Genomic DNA, 16,059 nt, shown 5'->3' with positions numbered 1-16,059 from the left:
AGCAAGCTCTAAGAATTAGCCAATGCATTCAAGCCAGAATACGGGAAAGAGTGGTTGCTAAGGACGTCGTCACATGGCAGCCCAGAAAGGGATTGTCGCGACCTCCCGCCGAGTAGCTGAATATTAAGTAGAGTCGTTCCATGAAGCAGTATGACAGCTCAACCCTACCCAAAAAGGAAGAGATGAAAGCTTTTTTTACAGACCCTGCCTGTATTGGGTATCGGACGAGCGCGATCTCCAGATATCGGGAGGCAGGCGGTCTGCGGTCGACGCGAGAAATAATAATATAGGCAGGTGCGGCATGGCGTTGGTTCCTTCCATGGTAAGCCGAACAAGGCACCGCTTCTGCTGCTGCTGCGAGCCTGTATTGGTAACGAAGACCTTTTAGCTTTGATTTAGACTTGATCTTCTTCCCCATTTCTGAATCGCCTACTCCATTCTTCGTCGACAGTTTCCTCTCCAAAAAGGTATGTAAATGAGCCATGTCGGGAAAGTCTCAACGAGAACAAACTTGGCTAGCTAACGAACTTTAGAGACGTGGATGGCGTGCCCCTTTGAGGTCCTGAGTCAATGCTCAGTTACATCTAACCACAATTTGCATCAATGCACCTCCCATTTACCATCGCTCCTTGCCAGTGTTGCGCTGTGATGAGCGACAATCTAACCAAGAACTGGCAGATAGCTGCCCGAAGATTCGTCTGTGATTGGCCCGCATGCTGCGCAGGCGAGTTGGCTTCATTCATCATTCAAAGAGGCTCAGAATGAGGGAATGGTGGCTCATCTTCCAACACGCCAGAAGATGCAGCTGCTGGAAGCTGACAACGTCCCTTGCAGAACCAGGACGAATACGAGATTACCTTGTGACTCGGCGATGACACAAAACTGGCTGCATCGTTCCATTTCTATTGCTAGCTTTCGAGCCCCGATATGAACCGGAGGGCCGGCAGTCCGGGGTGGCCACTCGACTCCATCCAACGACGTCGGATCCGGGCGTTTATGCGGAGGTATTCTCGCACAGGAATCCTACAAGAGGAAACTCAGCGCCGACACTCCGTATCCGCATCCGCATCCGGGTCCGGGACGTCTGTCCCTCGGGCCTCTTTTCCTTCGGTGGGCATCATGCGCAGCTCCGCCGACCTCAAGACCGACACACATGACATCCCGCTGCGTCAGCGCTTTGCCTCCGAGGCCGAGCCAAGCATAATTGCTTTCTTCCGTCATTATTCCGCGGAGAGAATGTGCCGGGTTGAAGTCGAATTAGACTTTCCCAATCGGAAGCGCTAGGCACCCCAGGGGTTCCCAGAAGCGACAGGAGGCCAGTTCTCAATGAAAAGCTTGGTATTGTGCAATTGCCTGTGAACATGAAGAAAACCAACAAAGAAACCAAAGCAACTAGAAGCTTGACCTTCAATAAGCTTGCTTCTGTCCAATTGACAATACCATCGTATGCAACCAACTGTCAAGCCCATCTTGTGCACTCTCGATGAGAGACTTGAGCATCCCCCCAGTGCCCAGGTACTTTGCCTTTGGTGCATGCGGGGGGGAAACGTTTCTCCAATTTGACGTTCCTTTAATTATGCCTTCAATCAGCAAGGTTAGGAAACCGAAGATCACTCAATCCACTCGCACGCGTATTCGGGTCCGTGGGCAGGAGTCGTCTGATACATCAAGTGTGTCACATGCAACTGACTCCCGCATAGAACGCATGCGGCCTCCAATGTGTATAAGGACGGGCCGAGTAATCTTCAATTTTACGCTTTCCTTTGTTCGAATCCAAGTTGTATTTAATTCAAGCCTCCTCACTTTGTCTCAACTGCTTCTCTTTGTTAGCGGCGAGCGTGTTCAAACCCACTCTAGATTTCGGCTTCATTGTTAGTCAGAGGCCAACCAACAATCAGCACATAAAAAGGATACACTGAGATCGTCAGACACTCTGCTCGGAACACCCGGAAAACAACTCTCGACTCAGCCAAAATGCTCAACACAACAGTAACTCTAACCCACGTTACCCCGGTCCCGGAGGGCATGTCAAAGGAGGACGCGATCGCTCTCATCCATGACGCAGAGCACCACATCAAGTGCGATCCCAACATGAAGGATTACACCAAGCGCACCCCCGAGATCCCGCCAACGGTGCCCCAGGACATTGAGCCCATTGCTGCGACGGAGTGCTATTCAGTCACCGACAGCGTGCCAACGCTGCTTCCCAAGGGTATCTGGGACAGGGATGCGGTCAGCGACTACGAATTCACGTTCACCAAGGACGGCAGCTTTGTGCGCACCAGCTGCCCACTCAGCGTCGTTTTGGAGACGCGCTGGACTGTCAGAGATGCTGAAGGCGGGGGAAGTGAGTTGGTTGAGGTTGTGGACATCAAGTGTTCCAGATTTTTGTCCAGCGTGGTGAAGGGGCAGTGCGACGTGAACTGGAAAGACTTTCACAAGAAGATCCTGGAGGGCAAGAAGTGATCCATCGAAGAGAAAAGAATTATTTGGTTGAGAGGAAAGATGTTGCGAACAAGACGAAGAGCCTGTAGATGGCAGACATGAGTGGTATGAATAGATTCATATTCAGAGCGCCTCATGATCAGAGACGCATGCTTTCGTCAAAATGCTTGCTTGCTTGCTTGCTGGTGCGCCCTCGTACACGAGCTTACATGAGGCTACTTCGCCCGCCAATTTCCATGCTACCTTGGCCGTCTCTCATCTCACCACTACGGCCGACAACAAATTCTCTATAGATCCTTTGCAATCTTGCTCGCTCCTGCGTGCTGATACTGGACCTGGTGCTCTCCAGAGCCTTCATCAAGTGGTCCAATCTCACCACAACCTCCTTGTCATCGACGGGCTTAGCCTCGCCGTCCGGACGTTGTGCATGCTTGACCCTCTTCCGAGCTTGCTTAATGCTTTCCAGCTTGGCAAGAATTGCGTTGTTTTCCACAATCTCTGCCGATCGACTGATCGCCTTCGTAGCAGGCGCCGCATCCTGCCCATACCTGAACTGCACGAAGCTGGGAATCGACCCGTTCGAGGAAGCCGACTTTCCGTTGACCTTGCCGTTGGTCGTAGGAGAGTGTGTGACATCATCCAACACGTCGTGAATTGCCTCCAGCTGTGAGTTAGAGACAAGCGCCTGGAGGTCTGCACCAGAAAATCCTTCCGTCCGTCGTGCAATTTCCGTCCAGGCATCGTCAGATTTCGTCAATTCCTCGCTCAGCTTGACCTTGCTAGAAAGCGACTTTAGAATATCGACACGTTCTTCCAGTGACGGCATGTCGCAGAGCAGGGACTTATCCAAACGGCCTGGACGAAGCAGTGCAGGATCGATCAGGTCCGGTCGAGAAGTGGCAGCGAGTACGTACACACCAGAGAGGCCTTCTGCACCGTCCATCTGAGTGAGGAGCTGGTTCACCACGCGGTCCGTCACTCCCGTAGAATCATGTCCACGCTTCGGCGCAATAGAGTCAAATTCGTCAAAGAACAGGACGCAAGGCTTGGCGGCCGATGCACGCTCGAAGAGATCGCGGACACTCTTCTCCGAGGCACCGATGTACTTGTTGAGAATTTCAGGTCCCTTGACGCTGATGAAGTTGAGACCACATTCTCCAGCCACCGCACTTGCGAGAAGGGTTTTGCCACAACCGGGGTATCCGTACAACAGGAGACCAGACCGCAGCCGCAAAGGGCATTGCTCGAAAATGGGCGCGTATTTTGTCGGGTATTGCAAGGTCTCAAGGAGAACCTGCCGGGTCTCCGTCAAACCACCGATCGAGCTGAATGTTGTGGTAGAGCTCTGTAGAGAGACATTTCGAAGTGACGCCGGCGTGAAACCCTTGAGGGCGCTGTCGAAGTCAACGCGGCCAAGGTTAACGGCACCTCCCTCGTTATCCTCGCTGACTGATCGAATGATTGCCTCATTGCGAGCCCTTGCGACGAGCAAGCTAATGTCTCCTGGCATGTAACCGTCTGTGAGACCAGCGACGTCGAGGAAGTCTAGATCAGGATCCAGAACGAAGCCTGCTGCTGTCCCGTTCCGCTGCTCATGGCTGCCTTGGCTGCCTGCGTCCATCCAAGCGCTATCTTCACCTGCTGCACTGCCATCCGCTGTTTGAGGTCGACTACCATCATGAGACACCTGCGGAATGTCTTCAGGAGAAACAGCATCCTGTCTCACAATGGACTCCATGACCTTGCGCCTTGCTTCCTTGTTTGGCGCCTTCAGGTCGATGATTTCACGAACGACGTGACCTCCAATTATAACATTATTCAAAGAATCCTTGCCTTCGGATGTCGCCAGCAAAACCACGCCAGTCTCCGCGTTGCAATATTGACGCACAATGCTGCTGATGATTTCACTCACTTGGCGGCTGCGTCCGTTGTCGTTGCCGACTTGCAACTCCGTTTCCACCGGACACAGCTTATCGAGATCGTCGAGAACTACAAGCGCCTTGCCCCCTAGTCGGGCTCCCCAGCTTGCTGACATAAAAACCTGATTCAGCGTGTCTTTGATAGTTGCGACTCTCGTTTCGTCGTTAACAAGCTTTCTGCATGGGAAGTATGTGGTGTGAAATAGTAGGTCTTTTCCGAGCTCGTGAGCCAGTGACTTGGCAACAGCAGTCTTGCCTGAGCCAAGAGCACCAGTGAGGAGAGTCGAAGATAGATGAGAGAGGTGACTTCGAAGATCTTGCAGCAATTTGTCAATGCCCACAAGCTGACCATCATAAGAGGGCTGCAACTCGGCAAGACTGTCGTTGTTCATCCACGGAGGACGTGGGACCGGGTCACGGAATTCGATATTGATCTTGTTGCTGAGTCCCAGTACCCATTTTGTCGACGATCTGAGTGGATCGCTGTTGATGGCAGTCGGGTCGAAGCGCACGACACCACCTTCCCAGCCTTGAGGAGCCTCCAACCCGTCGTAGAGACCAATGACTGATCCATCGGTCAGAGGACCACTAAGAAGGGAAGAAGAATCCTTGCGAGCTCCATACATATGCTTAAATTGCTTAGAAGCTTCTTCCTTTCCAGCTTTGGACTCGCCGCCGAACTTCAAACCGTCTGATGTCGACTTCTTGGAGGCTGCAAATGGATGGATGATCAGCCTCTGCACGGCATCTAGTGGCCATTGCTGAGGCGCTGGCTCAATTTTGATAATGCCGCCTACGGCGCCTGTGAAGCCCAAAGTTGAGCACAACGGCGAAGACAGTGCGATAGTTTTGCTGTCAGGAGGATCATCCCAAGCCCGCAAATGCGCGATAACCTTGGTCGAGATCTTGGACGCGTTGGACGCTGCTTCAGCGTCCTGCTGCGGCTTTTGCGGGTTGGTGCTGGGTTGGGGGGTTGGACGCAGTATATTCACCGAAACGTAGTTTACACCTCGGAAGTCCTTGGTATAGAGAATGTCGCGGTCGACCCAAACACTGAAGTCTTGAATCGTGATGTCCTCGTCAAACCAATCCACGCATGCCGTCTGGTCTACACCTCGGAGACACAACGCCGGTTTTCGCTCCTCTCGCGCACTTCGACGACGAACTGTGCTCGCGCCGCTTCGCTTCGATTTGGATGTGCTGGCCACGCTGCGGTTCTCCCCCAACGAATGCGACGTCTTGGCTCGGGTCTTTGGCGCAACAATGACTTCGGCGTTCGGTGAGATTTTTGCGAATGGAAAATCGGTTGGTGGCAGGGGATCGAGCGATACGACCTTGATGTTGGCTGTAGAAGTTGGTGACAGATGCAACGTGACGGCGTGCGGCTGGACGATGGTACCAGTGCTCGAGAGGAAGGCGGGGTTCGGTAAGGCACGGACTTGGTATTGCAGGTTGAGTTCGAGGAAGTTCGCGTTGAGCTCAATCATTTCCCAGTCTTCCGGCGTAAGCGGCTCAATGTTGATCGTGTGCGCAACCGGAGGATCGACGTGTATGGAGGCTGTCACCTTCTGCCCATCCGAGAGTTCTAAAGTGTTGGCGAGCGTGGCATCAATTTCAACCTGTGCCACTTCTTGCTCACGTCCACCACTCCTGCCACCATTGATCCCGTCTCGTCCGACTATGGGGGCGACTTTGCGCTTACTCGGCATGCCGGTCCAGCCCACGAAGACGGACCGTTGTTGTGATGCGCCGGACCCGGAGGCGCTCGCGGAGGAAGGTCGGTAATTGAGTTCCACGACGACATTTTGCGCGGGCTATTGCGCGATTGTTAATTCGAACTATACTGCAGATAGCGTAGGCATTACTTACGGTATTGACGTTGACGAGGAGCGAGACCAACGATGCGGGGAGGTTGACCAGGCAGCTCTTGAGCTGGGGGGAGAGAGAGATCTCCGCCGGAGTCGATTGCGCATTCCGCCGTGGAGCCATGACAGCAATTGACTGATCAGCAATCCATGAGGTTGTACAAAACAAAAGAGTGGCACGCTCTTAGCAGAGAGCAAGATAGATTCGCAGGGCGTGGTTCGCTCTAGACGTAGCTGGAGTCTGGAGAAGCTAGCTGTTGGAGCTGGGAATGAGAGATGAACCGAGACTGGCCCAGGCATGTGCCGACGCCGAGGCATTCCCGGCATGGAAAGGGACCTCCACCCCATTGGGCCCGAACACGGGGTAGCTGCAGGAGTCCTGTACGTATCTTTTCCGGACCCCCTGGCTTTTGGGGAGCAGCCATATGTTACGCCACATTGTGGCTTGCCCCGAAAATCAATTAACGCGTGTCTGACACGCTCGCGTCTGGAAGTCGCGTAATTTCGTGGTTTGGTCTCCCGGTCAATGTCTTCCCCCCTGGCGCATTGATCAGCTCCCGTCGATTCTTCTTCCAGCCCCCACCCGGCGCCAAACCTCGATTCGATAGCAGCAGAACAGAACCGAGCCCGAGACCACTCCCCGCTGCCGTCGCAAAGACGAATTATACCCCTTTCACAACTGCACCTGCGTCTGTCAGACTAGGTCATTAAGCTTCCAAGAGACAATTCTGCAGTCGAGACCCCGCAAATTCTGTCAAGATGGCGCTTCGTCAATTCAAGGCGCCGGTAGCGTATGAAGCGCAGCAGAGTAAGCCAGACCTGCCAACTCGATCCCACACCGCTGTCGCAAGACGATCCTAACTCGCTGCTAGCCGCTCTCGAATCCTTCCTCAAAGACTTCAAGGCCTCGCCTGAGCAGACCATCGCACATGCCCTCGGCAACATTACGATAGACGAAGATGACTTTAGCGACGACGATGAATTGATGGAGGACGATGGTGCCCGCCAGACTCGCCGCCGGGATAAGACCCCGCCCGCGCATAAATACCAGGCCATGATGCAGAAGCTTGCAGACCGCGAGATTGATGAGGTTTTGGTCGACCTGGACGACATCGCAGCTGTGGGCAAACCCGAGTAACTTGTCTGGCATGAGACTGAGGACTGACGATAACTCTAGTTCGAATCACAAATCGGCGACGAGCTCCATTTGGTGGAGTCCATCGAGACCAACACTAAGCATTACGTCGAATTGATGTCAAGAGCGGTGGACAAGCTTATGCCCAAGCCTAGCGCCGACACAACGTATGCCAACTTGCAACCCCTTGGAAATGCCCAACACTAACGGCAAAAAGCTTCAAGGATGACGTTCTGGATGTTTTGATGGAGCGAAGACAGAGGAGAAACGAGCAACTGCAGCGTCAAGCTACTGAGCCTACAGATGGCCAGCTCCCCGACCCTACCGTCGCCGAGGACAAGTTTCCCGCCGAGCTCACTCGCCGATATACCCTCGTCTTCAAGCCTCGATCCGATTCCCCTGACCACCCAGCGAAGGCCTATGCCGTGCGTAACGTCAAGGGCGACCAGCTTGGCCACCTGATTACCGTCCGCGCAATCGCCACCAGAGTTTCAGACGTCAAGCCAATCGTGCAGGTCAGCGCCTACACCTGTGACCGTTGCGGCTGCGAAATCTTCCAGCCCGTTAACGAGAAGTCATTCGGTCCGTTGACCGTATGCCCCTCAAAGGATTGCGAGATGAACCAGGCCAAGGGTCAGCTTCACCCATCTACGAGAGCCTCCAAGTTCTTGCCCTTCCAGGAGGTCAAGGTTCAGGAGCTTGCGGAGCAAGTTCCCATCGGTCAGATTCCTCGTACCTTGACTGTTCTGTGTTACGGTACCTCGGTGCGCAAGATCAACCCGGGCGATGTTGTCGATATTTCGGGTATCTTCCTGCCCACCCCTTACACTGGTTTCAAGGCTATGAGGGCCGGTCTTCTGACCGATACCTTCCTGGAGGCGCATCACATCGTCCAGCACAAGAAGGCCTACTCCGAAATGATCGTTGACGCCAAGCTTGTTCGTCGCATCGACCAGTACAGGCAATCCGGCCAAGTCTACGAGCTTCTTGCAAAGTCCATTGCCCCCGAAATCTATGGACACCTCGATGTCAAGAAGGCACTTCTCCTGCTTCTCATTGGTGCTCCGTTGAAGCAAGCTGAGGATGGCATGAAGATTCGTGGTGACATCAACATCTGCTTGATGGGTGACCCTGGTGTGGCCAAGTCCCAGCTGCTCAAGTATATCTCAAAGGTCGCTCCCCGTGGTGTCTACACCTCCGGTCGCGGTTCCAGTGGTGTCGGTCTGACGGCTGCCGTCATGCGTGATCCTGTAACCGACGAGATGGTTCTCGAGGGTGGTGCTCTCGTCCTCGCTGACAACGGCATCTGCTGTATCGATGAATTCGACAAAATGGACGAGAACGACCGTACAGCTATCCACGAGGTGATGGAACAGCAGACCATCTCCATCTCCAAGGCTGGCATTTCCACCACTCTCAACGCCCGCACTTCCATCCTTGCCGCCGCTAACCCCATCTACGGCCGCTACAACCCTCGCATCTCCCCGGTCGAGAACATCAACCTCCCCGCCGCTCTCCTCTCTCGTTTCGATATCATGTTCTTGCTTCTTGATACCCCATCTCGCGAGTCCGACGCCCAGCTCGCCAAGCACGTCGCCTATGTCCACATGCATATGAAGCACCCAGACATTGGCACTGACTCAGTTGTTTTCTCACCCCACGAGGTCCGCTCCTACGTCGCTCAAGCTCGCACCTACCGCCCTGTCGTCACGGAAGGCATCAACGAGTACATCATCAAGACGTACGTTCGTATGCGCGAGCAGCAGCGCCGCGCAGAGAAGAAGGGCCAACAGTTCACCCACACGACGCCGCGTACCCTCCTCGGTATCATCCGTCTCGCCCAGGCCCTCGCCCGTCTGCGTTTCTCCAACGAAGTTACCAACGACGACGTTGACGAGGCGCTACGCCTCATCGAGGCCTCCAAGGAGAGTCTCGCTGCCGAGCAGAGCAGCTCCGGACGCTCGCGCCTCAACGCCAGCAGCAGAATCTACAACCTGGTCAAATCGCTGGCCGACAGCGGTGCCTGCCGCGCCGACGATGCCGACGACGAGGACGATGAGCTTGGCACCGAGATGTCCCTCCGCAAGGTCAAGGAGCGTGTCATTGCCAAGGGATTTACCGAGGACCAGTGGCTCGCTGCCCTGGAGGAGTACAACGAGCTCGATGTAAGTTTTCACGCACAATCCGATTTCTTTTCAAAGACGGTCTCTAACCAATTGGAAAATAGGTCTGGCAAACGGCTGGCAACGGCACGAGATTGGTCTTCATCACGGCCGCAGGAACGCACGACTAAATGTCAGTGGACATGGTGCTGTCGGGGTTGCGTAGTGTCGTTGGAAAATGTTGTTCGTCATATACGGCTTTGCAAACTGAAGCCGCCTTGGGATTGGCGTTGTTGGGTTTATCATGGATGAAGTGACCAGAGAGGCGGAGAGGTTGATTTTTCCCAACCACTCGAATGAGGAAGATATAATGAATCAAAAAAAATCCCGATACATCAAAATGCCCGATGAATCTCGGTCCTTCTTCCCACCCAATGATCATGATGTCAAAGTCGTCGCAAAGCTCATTCCTTTTACGTGGATTGGGAAATTCTCATAACTTCAGATGATGGTAGTATAGTACAAAAGCTCTTCCTTTTTTCACACCTCCCACATCTTTGGTACACTCATACATGTATACACTGCTTGCCCCCACCCGCACTTCTCATTCCATCGTCCCATCCCTTTAGTACTGCAGCATACGCGTGTTGAGCAAGCTCGCCCGCTCCAACTCGCCGAGGATACCACCACCAGCGACAGTCCACTTCTCACCAACAGAACCGGCGTCAACGCGCGAGCGATACATGCCGCTGGCAGCCCAGTACTCCATCACGGCGCGGGCCTCGTCGCGGCTGACGCCGCTGACGTTGAATGTCTCGACGTTGCGGACGGACTCGTAGATGCGGTCGTCGTAGCCCTTGCCGTACGGGTCGGGCGTGGGGACGTGCAGGCCCTCGGCGGCGGCGGCGGACTGCGCGAGGGCGAGCTCCATGGACGGGGAGCGGGGGGCGTTGCTGCGGCTGGTGGCGGCGATGACGGCGCCGCCGTTGGCGAGGGGCGTCTTGCCGCTGAGGGCGTCGACGAAGAGGCGGACCAGGGTGAGGTCGTGGGCGTGCACGAGGTTGAAGGCCGGGTCGCGGTAGGCGGAGATCTTCATGATGTGGGAGAGGCCGTCGAGGGTGAGGAGGACCGGGGGTCCGCCGGGAGCGGTGGTCAACTCGGACCAGAGGGCCTGGAAGGCGGGCCAGGCGAACTCGGTCTCCTTGGCGGCGTTTGCGATGTCGTAGAGGGTGCCGTCCTTGGGGACGTGGAGGAGCTCCGGGTACTCCTTTGTGATCTTGTGCTTCTTGAGGACGGGCCCGTTGGCCTTCATGATTTGCTGCAGGAGGTTGAAGCAGTAGGTTGGCTGGTAGAATTGGAGGGGCTTGGAGTTGGGGACGGGGCTGTAGTCCGTGTTGGAGTTGGTCAGGTCTTGGGCTGAAGTATGTGTTAGTTGTGGTGATGCTGCTTATGGAGTGAGTGAGCATACCTTCGGGGATGTTAATGACAACCCAGTTGTTCAAGAGAGCTTGAGCCATGGTTTGCAGCAGCAACATGCTCTTGCCTCCAACTTTGTCTCCCGTCAACACCGTCCTCAACGTCTGCCTCTCCTGGACGGCCTTGTCGACCCTGCTGACCAGCTTCACCGTCTCCTCCCTCACGAGCATGTGCGGTTTCCTGAACAGGCCCCAGGGCTGGTGGATCTTGAACGCCTCGAGCGTGCGCAGCTGGTCGACAAGCTGATCCGGCAGACCGACCATGGTCCCCTGAGCCTCGGCCGAAGACATCGTGGTCCCGTCAACCACCTTCAGGCCCTCGACGAGCAGCGCACTGTTGTTGCTGAGCGTGATGCGCTTGCGGAAGGCCTTACGCTCTCCCGGCGCGGGCTTCTTCACCTTGATGTTCTCCCGCTTCTTCTTGGAGTTCTGGTTGATCTTGCCGCGACGGATGTGCTTTCCCCAGTGTTGTACCTTGCGCATGGTCGAGGCGTTGGCGCCGCCGGCTGCGTGGGCGGAGGTGGTCGAGAAGAGGGCGGAGCCGGACGGGGCGGCGGCCGCATAGGAGGTGATGACGGGGACGATGCGCTGCGAGAGGACCCGGGGTGCTGCTACTGCTGCGGCCGTCGTCGGCCGGGTGAGGCACCGCGCGCAGTTGGCGGAGGCCATTGTGGGTGGTTTCGGTGCCCGGGGCTGGCTGTTTCTTGCTCGTATGTCTGTTTGCCGGTGAGTCTTTATGAGGCCATTCGGATTCGCACAGTCGCGGGTGTTCGGTTCCGTCCGAAGCAGCTCGTCGAGTCGCCCCTTTGGTAGGTCGTCGTCGTGCGATGTCTTTCCCCAAGCTCCAAAAAGTTCGTAAATTCTCGGGCTCGTTAGAGGCACACCCCTCCGGGGCTCGTAGGTCATTGAGCCAATTGCAGCGCTGATTGGCGGGGCGCTGTTGGTCGGCGGTGCGGTGGCAGTTGATCCGATCTAATCGCTCGCCGCCAAAATTTCTGGCAGAAAAAAAGTTCTGGATAATCCCACCTGCAGGCGCCCCAGATACGCTCCCCCCGTTACGCCGTACAACTCCAGACATCTGCACACTCCAAACCTCCCCGAAAGTCGCCATTCCGAACCAAACCACAAAATAGAAGCACGCGACACCGGCTATCGAAATGGCGCTCCCTGTTTCGCGCCCGAAGCTGCCCGTCGCAGTCAACAAACCCACACCCTACAACTTCGACCTGGGCCTGCTGCTCGCCAACGACCCCAACCCCCTCGAGCTCGACCAGTCCGCTATTGAGGAATCCCTCGCCGCCACAGCTCGCGATGGCGCCCAGGCCCTCATCAACCAGCTCCTGACCACCTGCCCCCTCCAAAGCACCTCCGACGGCGTCCTCCTGACGCTTCCGCCCCCCTCGACGGACCTGCCGCGCGAGAAGCCCGTCCCCAAGGCCAAGGAGCCGACCAAGTGGGAGCGCTTCGCCGCCAAGCGCGGCATCAAGCCCAAGACGCGCGAGCAGCGCAAGAACCTGGCCTTCGACGAGGACACGCAGGAGTGGCGCCGCAAGTGGGGTTACAAGGGCCTGAACAAGAAGGGCGAGGACGACTGGGTTGTCGAGGTCGATGCCGAGAAGGAGATGAACCGCCCCGAGGGCACCACAATCCGTGGCGACAAGCGCAGGGAACGAAAGGAGAAGATCAAGCGCAACGAGAGGAAAATGAGAAAGAACCAGCGCGAGGCGGCTGGCAAGCGGTAGAGAAAAAATGGAGACCAAAATTGTGTAATGCTTTTAGGTTCGGCATGGGTTGGCGTTTTATTGGCGGTGGTTATTCATATCCAGTCTGTATGCTTGGGCGTCGGATTCTTAAAAGGAATGGAACGGCTTCACGAGCCAGATCTCTGGCTCTGATTACATCAACCTTGACCTGGCACTGGTGCTTTGAATTGTGAACTTGTGGTCCTCATTTTCCACCGCGGGCTTCGTCTGGCCGCGCTTGACCTCGTGCTACATATATAATCCTCCATATAGTACACAGATCCCACCGAACCCCCTCAGTCATACTTATTCGTGAGCTGTGTCCGTGTCCCCCGACCTAGCCAGCATTTCGTGAATGCTCCTCATCCCCATGTCCTGCTATGCTACTAAAGACCAAACATCGCTAGATTCGTAGCTCCTTACAAAAGTGCAGAAAAGAAGAAAATTAGGTACCCAAATCTGAGCTGCCTGAAGCGCGAACGCAAGACGGCGGCTCGGGTTGCGAGGATCCTGTTCGTTGATGCAAAAGTAGCCCAACGCAGTTTCCTAAAGGGATAAAACGACGGCTTTTGTGATACGATTCGATGCCCTGGGGTATACCAAATAGCATGATGCTGTGTCGCAAACGAAGCGGAACCCAATCTGCAATCTCTATGCGGTCCGTCACCTGGAGATTTTTGCAACCACCCGGACAGCATCAAAATAGTGATGGGATGGAAGCGCATGAAGGGGAAAACGAAAGTCGTTAACGGCGTAAGGTCGTCGTCGATAATGTAATGTTGATGCAACTGCTCCATATGCACACGAGTTCCGCCTGGGTATTCGAGGTTGAAAGAAACTGTTGATGGTTTCTATACTGTGCTTTAGAAACCGAGGGGCGAGAGAGGCTTGATGGGTGACAGAGGTCGCAGGTCGCTTGAACCTCGTGGCGCGTCGCGGCCGCTGTCAATCGTCAGAGTTGTTGCCATGGTCGAGTTAGATGCGACACTGCCGTTGGACTCAGAGAGTTGGAGGGGCTTTTTTTTTAGCCGCCGATCCTTTGGTTGCTCGATACTAGCGTTTGAGTGCTTGCTGCTGTTGTCAGACGGTGTTGCGGCCCTCTCCAAAGTAATCGTTGGTTCCTCCGGCGTTGGTTCCTGTGATGACTCCTTGGATGGCTTGCGCGGCTCTGACAGGCCCTTCGGGGGAGGTTGGTCGAAAAGCTGATACTCCTGCTCGATGAACTTTGCCTCGTTCTTGCAGCCCTTCCAGCAGTCGCGCCAGTCGCAAACCAGGAATCTGAAGCAGAAAGCATCAATCTTCATGCAGGGCTGGAAGCAAATGCAAAGGTTTCGGAAGTCCATCTTGTTCTTGTCGGAATGGGCCAAAAGTAGGCTGAGGTGGCAGGTGATGGCGAAGAGCAGGTAGTAGTTGAACGGCGATAGGTTAGACAGCTCCTCGACCAGCAGTGGAGGAACGGTTTCGTAGCCAGCGCATTCCCTCGCAACGCGTTCCTGTGCCTCCTTCGGGAACAGCTCATCGGGAAGCTCTCTCAGCCATGCCTTGAGCATGGAACCGATAATATTGATGTCGTACAAGTCAGGCTGCTCGAATAAGTTGACGTCGTATTCTAGAAATCTTGTTAGTGCGCTGGTCACATCTGCGTGGATTGTATCGTCAAACCTTCGTCGAATCTCCTCTGCCACTTCTTGATCTGGGGTCCACTACCCGGCACACGATACAGGCCCTCGACATCGCAGCCCTTGTAATTCAAATAGTCGATTGCGCGCCATGGGAAAGCAGGCATCCAGAACTCAGTCTTGTCTCTAGAGTCCTCCAAACGCTTCGAAATACGTGTGCGTCGTGTTTGCTCGACCAGAGGCAGGTTGATTGTCTTAAGCTGGTAGTGTTCGTCGTCGATGACAGGCTCCTTCTCCGTCGTGCTGCCACTGCGGCCGCCCTTTCCGAAAAGGCGATTGCTGATCATATCTCTTCCGCTCTTCAAACCACCGAAAAAGCCTCCATTTGCCGAAGAGGAATTCTGGCGGGGGTGGTGCTCCTTTTCTCTCTGAATCTCCTTGTTCCCCTTCTCCCTCAGATTTTCTTTGTTGCCCATGTCTCGTGGCGAACCGCGGTCTTCTGAGCGGTTCCGCGCCGTGGAATTGACCATTTCCTTGATTGACCTGTCAGTTGCAGGTGCAGGCGCTGACGCCTTGCGTGGGTTGTAAGGGTCGGAGGGGATGTGCGACGGCTCGGGTTCGCTGATCGTTATTGGTACGGGGCTCGGCTGCTTGTCCCTAGAGCTTGAGCCGTCCTTGTCGCGGTCCTTGTCGCGGAGGGACTTGTTACGGGTCAAGAGACCGAAGGGCTTCGACTTGCCCTTCTTCGACGAAGAGGGTTGGGCAGCGGAAGGATCGAAGTCGGCAGCGGAGGCGATTGACACGTCGGACTTGGACGGCAAGGTGGGTGCGGGCTTTTGGACGGCGTTCTCAGCATAGGACGAGTCGGCTGGTGAAATGGCAGATGGGTTAGCGGCTGAAGAAATGGTCTCACGATAGGCGAAACGGGGGATGGATCAGGTGGTGGGCCCCGGCAGCACAGGCAGTGGGACACTTCGGTCTCAAGAAGGAAAGTTATCCTCGTACCTGAAGGTTGGGTGGGTTGGGTGGTGCTCATGGGAGCACTGTCGGGGCCCCTCGACATAGTTTCGCCTCTCGAGTCAGGGTTCTGGCTCGGGTTCTGCTGGTGGTTATGGCGCGAGGGTTGCTGCTGATGGTGGTGGTGGTGGGCGGGCGAGGATGAAGATGCGATAGAATGGGACGATTTGGACGACTTTGTGAAATTGAAGAAGAAGCCGCCCTTGGAGGCTTTGGTGCTGCTGGAGCCAGGGGAGGGATGGTCGAGGCGGTGCTGAGAACGGGGGCTGATGGGGTGTTGCTGATGATGCTGGCGAGGGGGCGTGTCTTCGGACGCGCGGTGCAGGGCGGAGGAAATGGGCGGATATTGCTGAAATTCGTCGTCGTCGTCGTCGTCAAAGTTTCGATGTTCGTCAGCCAGCTGTAGAGACTGTTTGCGACTGGTGCTGGGTCTTTTCGGAGTGAACCTAAAGGGAGAGCGCGGAGATCTGGGAGAAGATTGCGATTTGGAGCCAGCGCTTGGAGGGACGGTAGAGGCGAGGGTTTCAGCAGAGCGCGGAACGTCCTCAGGCTGGTGGTCGGCGGACTGAGATTCAGACAGCGTCAGCGGCTGCGGTGCATGCTTGCGACCCATGACAGGAGATTAACGTGCCCCCGGGGGCTCTGGCAGGCAGGCAGGCAAGTCGCTGGGTAAAATAAGTGTTTTGGGGGCCCGGTCAGAGAGGCACAGGACTCGAAGGCGACACAAGGCGGCGTATGCG

The 16,059-nt window shown here is 55.5% G+C and overlaps 6 protein-coding genes across 6 annotated transcripts; 3 read left to right on the top strand and 3 right to left on the bottom strand.

The window, feature by feature from the left end:
- Window positions 1-1,974: 1,974 nt before the first annotated feature.
- On the top strand, window positions 1,975-2,466 carry CGCA056_v000442 (uncharacterized protein; the record flags this gene model as incomplete). Its single annotated transcript, XM_037315703.1, has 1 exon — window positions 1,975-2,466. One exon carries the CDS (start codon window positions 1,975-1,977, stop codon window positions 2,464-2,466), a length of 492 nt encoding a protein of 163 aa, XP_037185272.1.
- A 184-nt stretch (window positions 2,467-2,650) lies between these two features.
- On the bottom strand, window positions 2,651-6,353 carry PEX1 (Peroxisome biosynthesis protein PAS1; the record flags this gene model as incomplete). The annotated part of the gene is made up of 2 exons (XM_037315702.1): window positions 2,651-6,178; window positions 6,234-6,353. 2 exons carry the CDS (start codon window positions 6,351-6,353, stop codon window positions 2,651-2,653), a joined length of 3,648 nt encoding a protein of 1,215 aa, XP_037185273.1.
- Window positions 6,354-6,988: 635 nt separating this feature from the next.
- mcm7 (DNA replication licensing factor MCM7) lies at window positions 6,989-9,657 on the top strand (the record flags this gene model as incomplete). Its single annotated transcript, XM_037315701.1, has 5 exons — window positions 6,989-7,037; window positions 7,102-7,349; window positions 7,407-7,531; window positions 7,582-9,529; window positions 9,592-9,657. 5 exons carry the CDS (start codon window positions 6,989-6,991, stop codon window positions 9,655-9,657), a joined length of 2,436 nt encoding a protein of 811 aa, XP_037185274.1.
- Window positions 9,658-10,091: 434 nt separating this feature from the next.
- Window positions 10,092-11,610, bottom strand: CGCA056_v000439 (37S ribosomal protein S23; the record flags this gene model as incomplete). The annotated part of the gene is made up of 2 exons (XM_037315700.1): window positions 10,092-10,882; window positions 10,935-11,610. 2 exons carry the CDS (start codon window positions 11,608-11,610, stop codon window positions 10,092-10,094), a joined length of 1,467 nt encoding a protein of 488 aa, XP_037186264.1.
- A 488-nt stretch (window positions 11,611-12,098) lies between these two features.
- RRS1 (Regulator of ribosome biosynthesis) lies at window positions 12,099-12,683 on the top strand (the record flags this gene model as incomplete). Its single annotated transcript, XM_037315699.1, has 1 exon — window positions 12,099-12,683. One exon carries the CDS (start codon window positions 12,099-12,101, stop codon window positions 12,681-12,683), a length of 585 nt encoding a protein of 194 aa, XP_037186263.1.
- An 863-nt stretch (window positions 12,684-13,546) lies between these two features.
- Window positions 13,547-15,932, bottom strand: rga2-1 (putative Rho-type GTPase-activating protein 2; the record flags this gene model as incomplete). The annotated part of the gene is made up of 3 exons (XM_037315698.1): window positions 13,547-14,292; window positions 14,346-15,170; window positions 15,308-15,932. 3 exons carry the CDS (start codon window positions 15,930-15,932, stop codon window positions 13,547-13,549), a joined length of 2,196 nt encoding a protein of 731 aa, XP_037186266.1.
- Between the last annotated feature and the right edge of the window lie 127 nt (window positions 15,933-16,059).

Source organism: Colletotrichum aenigma (genome assembly GCF_013390185.1).
Source record: "Colletotrichum aenigma strain Cg56 chromosome Unknown KSG_Cg56_contig01, whole genome shotgun sequence".
NCBI lineage: Eukaryota > Fungi > Ascomycota > Sordariomycetes > Glomerellales > Glomerellaceae > Colletotrichum > Colletotrichum aenigma.
The sequence above is the reverse complement of the archived record's forward strand: the minus strand, read 5'-3'. Positions and strand labels throughout refer to the sequence as shown.